This window comes from Dermacentor silvarum, chromosome 9 (genome assembly GCF_013339745.2).
Source record: "Dermacentor silvarum isolate Dsil-2018 chromosome 9, BIME_Dsil_1.4, whole genome shotgun sequence".
NCBI lineage: Eukaryota > Metazoa > Arthropoda > Arachnida > Ixodida > Ixodidae > Dermacentor > Dermacentor silvarum.
Window position 1 is genome coordinate 65,833,167 of NC_051162.1, and position 4,882 is coordinate 65,838,048.

Here is a 4,882-nt window from a genome sequence, read left to right on the forward strand (position 1 = left end):
GTTCTTCACAAAGCGGCCAAAGTATGAACAGAGACCAAGGAAGCTGCGAAGCGCTTTCAGGGTGGTAGGCTTCGGGATTTCAGTAACAGCACGAAGTTTCTGCGAATCGGGAAGGACGCCGCCCTTCGAGACTACGTGGCCCAGGATGGGGAGTTTGCGAGCTCTGAATCGGCACTTCTTGATGTTAGGCTGAAGTACTGCGCGCGTCAAGCAGCTCAATACTTCGCAAAGACGATGAAGGTGGCTATTGAAATCAGGGGAGAAAACAACGACGTCATCCAGATAGCACAGGCATGTCTTCCACTTTAACCCACGCAAGACACTATAAATCATTCGTTCGAATGTGGTTGGGCATTACATAGACCGAAGGGCATGACATTGAATTCGTACAGCCCATCGGGAGTTATTAAGGCAGTTTTCGGGCTATCGTATGGCGCGATAGAGACCTGCCAATAGCCGGATCTTAAGTCTAGTGATGAAACAAATTTGGCTCCTTGCAAGCAGTCCACAACCGGTATTTTGTAGCGACGCCTTTCCGATGATAATGCTATTTCATGCTTTTCGCGCTTGGTCAGTGGTCAGAGCGACAGTCCGCTTACGTTATCAACGGGATCAGCCGGCTGTGAGCGGTGGATGATAAGACTAGTATAGAATAAAGCATAGCGCATCGCTACAAGATACCGGCCCAGGGCATCATCAATTCGCGGCAGAGGATACACATCTTTGCGCGTAACTTTGTTTAATCGGCGGTAATCGACGCAGAAGCGTACCGAGTCGTCTTTTTTCTTGACGAGAACAGGCGACGACCAGGGACTGCAGGATGGCTGAATGATGCCGCGCTGAAGCATGTCGTCGACTTGTTCGAAGATCGCACGACGCTCAGAAGGGGATACGCGGTAAGGCTGCGGTCGGAGAGGCGCTTGTGAGCCGGTGTCAATCGCATAGAGAACAGTGTGCGTGTGGCCTAATGACTTCTGCTGGCAATCAGACGAGCCACGAAACTGGTGTAGAAGTGCAAGAAGTTTCTCGCGGTGCGCCTCGGGAAGTTCGTCGTCGATGGCGGAGTCAAACATGCTTAACGGTCGGCGATCAGGCGTACCAGCAGAAGGTGTCAGGGCACAAAGTTGAAAGTTGTCCGCGTCGTCAAGGCAAAAGATGGAGGTTACGTCAAATGCCTGAATTGTGCCTAAACACTCTCCACGGAGTAAGGTTGAGGGAACTGGCAACGGATTCATAACAAACAACGATGTAGCACCGTTGGGCATGTCGAGAACGGCAAATGGCAATGCGAGATTTCTACGGCGTTGAACGGTCTCGGAGGGGGTAACTAGAACTGTGGATTCACCAATGACAGCACAGGACACGGGTACAAGGGCTGCACTATTGGGTGGGATGTTCGTATCATCGGCGACAAAGAACTTCTCCAACGTAGGGGCAGACGACGCGGAATACAACGCAGAGAACGCCACCTCGGCGCGACCACAGTCAATAACGGCATGATGGTGAGAGAGAAAATCCCATCCGAGGATGACATCATGCGAACAGGTCGGTAACACAAGGAACTCAATGGGATACACAACATCTTGAATGACGACGCGGGCTGTGCAGGCGGCTGATGGCTGAATATGGTCGGCGCTGGCGGTACGGAGGGACAATCCCTTTGATGTCGTCGTAACCTTCCTAAGCAAGCGGCAATGTCTATCACTGAAACTGCAGCACCAGTGTCCACAAGCGCAAGCATATGAAAGCAATCCACAAAAACGTCGATGAGGTTGGCCGGAGAAATGCGAGGACTTGAATTGATCGACGACGACGCAGCTCGTGCCTTGGGAACTGCGGCATCTTGTTTTCCGCGTCAGAAGGGCAGGGACGACGGCGCAAAGGTCACAGAGAGCGGCATCGAGGGGATGGAGATCGGTGGGTAGGGGGCGGCAGGCGCTCGGGCATGTGCTCGGGCGAAGAAGATTGTTGTAGCCGCGCTATGCCATCAAAGCGTCGAGGATCGTACGCAGACGGTCGCGTGGCCTCCATTTTAACGGGAGGGCGACGGTGGCAGAAGCGTGCCACATGTCCTGCATAGCCGGAAGAATAGCATATAGGGCGATTGTCCGCAGTGCGCCATGGATTTGAAAACGTGGGGACTGCTCGGCTGAACGGAACAGGTGGTGGTCGAACGGCTGCCGGCGCGGAAGAATAGGTTGGCTGACGATGCGACCCGGCAGCGACGACTAGCGCGTACGTCAAGGGCGCAGACTCCGGAGGTGGCGGACGAGCGAAAGGCAAAGCGTCAGTGACCTCTTACTGGATAACTTGGCGTATGACTGGGGCCAGATGTTGTGCCTGTGCTGGCTCGGGCGTGCTTGATAAAATAGAGAGTTGTCTGGTGACCTCCTGACGCACTAACTGCTTGATCTGAATCAGCAGTGCATTCTGGTCACCCAGTACGAGGACGCGATCGATTCGTTTTGTTCCAGAGGGCGTCGAGTTTGGGCGCGTTGCTTGCGCAATTCGTCGAAACTCTGGCACAAGCTGACAACATCGGCGATGGTTTGTGAGTCTTTGGCCAATAACATTTGAAATGCGTCATCGGCTATTCCTTTCAGCATTTGTTTGATCTTATCCGACTCGTGCATCAACGGGTTGATACGCTTACACAAGTCGACGACGTGTTGTGTAAGCGTCTGTGGGTTGTTGAGCGCGTTCACGAAGTCGCTGTTCTGCGCGGAGCTTGCGTACTGCGGGGCGGCCGAAGATTTCCGAAAAAGTGGTCTTGAACGAGGCCCAGTTATGAATCTCCGCTACGTGATTGCGGAACCAGAGACTGGCGACGCCGGTACAGTAAAATATGACCTTGGTCAGCCTAGTCGCATCTGTATCGAGCGTAATGCACACCGTGATCACCACACGAAGAAGCCTTTATTGAAGACACGGGAACGCATATATAGCCGCGCTTGCGCACAGCGTTGCTCTCCTTGTTCGCCCAGTGTTGCTGCCTTGGCTGGCCGTTGCATCCTCCTTTCTTTGAAGAAGGAAAACACTGAAAACACAGATAGGACTGAAAGCATTGAAATCACTGAAAGCACTGAAAGCACTCAACATCGATGCGTAGCAGTCGACACTCCTAGGCTGTTTCAGTCTGCTGGAACCCGTGCGTGTAGGCCAGGCGGTCTGGGGGTCTTCGCGGTCTGGTAGATCGTCGCAGTGAATCTGCAATGTTGGGCACTCCTGGTGTGCCTGCTGGTGGTCGGTCCTGTGTGGCCTGCGGAGGTTCTTGCCTCTGCTGTGTGACAGCGCTCGGAGATGAATCAGGGGCGTCGTCGCAGTCGTCCGCCTGGTAATGGATGGTTCGATAGAACGCTTCTGGTGTTTTGCGAAGGTGCTGTCTATTTCGACGGAAAATCCGGCCATCCTCAGTCAGAACGGTGTACGATCTCGGGGCCACGAGATCTTGGACTTGCGCTTTGATATCCCATCTACCATTTCGGAGGATTCGGACGACGTCTCCCTTCTGTAGCGGAGGTAGTGGTCTTCCTGAGGTCCTTGCCTGAACATGTTTTTGAACGAGACCTGAGGATGACGCTGAAAAATTTGGAAGTAGCGTTCTTAGACTTCGTCCCATTAGCAGTTCCGATGGTGAACGGCCATCTTCGAGAGGACACACCCTGTAGTTGAGAAGGCCCAAATAGAAGTCCTCTTTCTTGGTCTCAGTCTTGCCCAGAAGCCGCTTGACCACTTGTACGCCCTTCTCGGCGAGCCCATTGGACCTGGGAAAACGTGGACTTGAAATCGTATGCACAAAGTCATAACGAGCCGCAAAATCTTTAAACTCTTTTGACGCAAACTGCGGGCCGCCATCACTGCAAACTTCTAGTGGTATTCCATGCCTTGCAAAGATCTGACGTAGTTTATGAATGACAGTTGTTGCAGAGGTCTCCTTCAGGTGCTCGACTTCTGGAAAATTAGAGTAGGCATCATAGACAACCAAAAAATGCTTTCCGGCGTGTTGAAAAAGATCTGTACCAACTCTGGCCCATGGCATGTCTGGAACGCTGCGCTGGCACAGGGGCTCGTCAGGCTGTCGATAAGCAAACTTCTTGCAAACGTCACACCTGTCAATGAACTGAGCAATATCTGTTGACATTCCTGGCCAATACATCAACTTGCGAGCCCTCGATTTGCATTTTCCTAAGCCGAGATGCCCTTGGTGCACTCGTCGCAGCATCTCTGTTCGCATGCTTGCAGGCACGACTACTTTGGTTCCCTTGAGGAGTACTCCGTTGACTACAGAAAGTTCTTGTGTGAAGGACTTTAGTTCACCTTCTATAGGCATTGATGACTGCAGCCTGGAGATGACGTCTTGCGCCGTTGCATCACTGGCAGTTGCTACCTGCAGACGGGATAGGGTGGCTGGTCCGACGACGGCAGTCAGGGCGCCCACGGCATGAACTTCAACGTCCGTTGTGCCTTTTTCTGGTTGTTCCCGTGATGGGATTCGTGACAATGTGTCAGCAACAACCAATTTGCTGCCTGGAACATACTGCAACTCAAACTCGTACTTGAGCAGTCGAAGAAATAGTCGTTGCAGACGCGGTGGCATGTCGCCTATTTCCTTCTTTGAAATTGCCAATAATGGGTTGTGGTCGATTTCGATAACGATATGTCTTCCTATGACATAATCATTGAACTTTTCACAGCCGAATGTTATGCCCAGGGCCTCTTTTTCTATTTGGGCGTACCTTCGCTCGGTTTCTGTGAGTGCCCGCGACGCGTAGCCTACCGGGCGCCAGTCTCCTCCATGTTGTTGGAAAAGCACTGCTCCGAGTGCAAATGCTGACGCATCCGTCGACAGTTTTGTGGGAAGCTCGGGATTAAAGATAGCCAG

The 4,882-nt window shown here is 52.6% G+C and overlaps 1 protein-coding gene across 1 annotated transcript; it reads right to left on the bottom strand.

Annotated features, from left to right (window-relative positions):
- Positions 1-3,099: 3,099 nt before the first annotated feature.
- Positions 3,100-4,560, bottom strand: LOC125940115 (uncharacterized protein K02A2.6-like). Its single transcript, XM_049655802.1, has one exon. The coding sequence runs from the start codon at positions 4,328-4,330 to the stop codon at positions 3,122-3,124; it is 1,209 nt and encodes a 402-aa protein (XP_049511759.1). The 5' UTR covers positions 4,331-4,560; the 3' UTR covers positions 3,100-3,121.
- Between the last annotated feature and the right edge of the window lie 322 nt (positions 4,561-4,882).

Coding starts and splice junctions, on each gene's coding strand:
- LOC125940115 (XM_049655802.1), bottom strand. CDS start 4,330: ATGCCTATAGAAGGTGAACTAAAGTCCTTCACACAAGAACTTTCTGTA.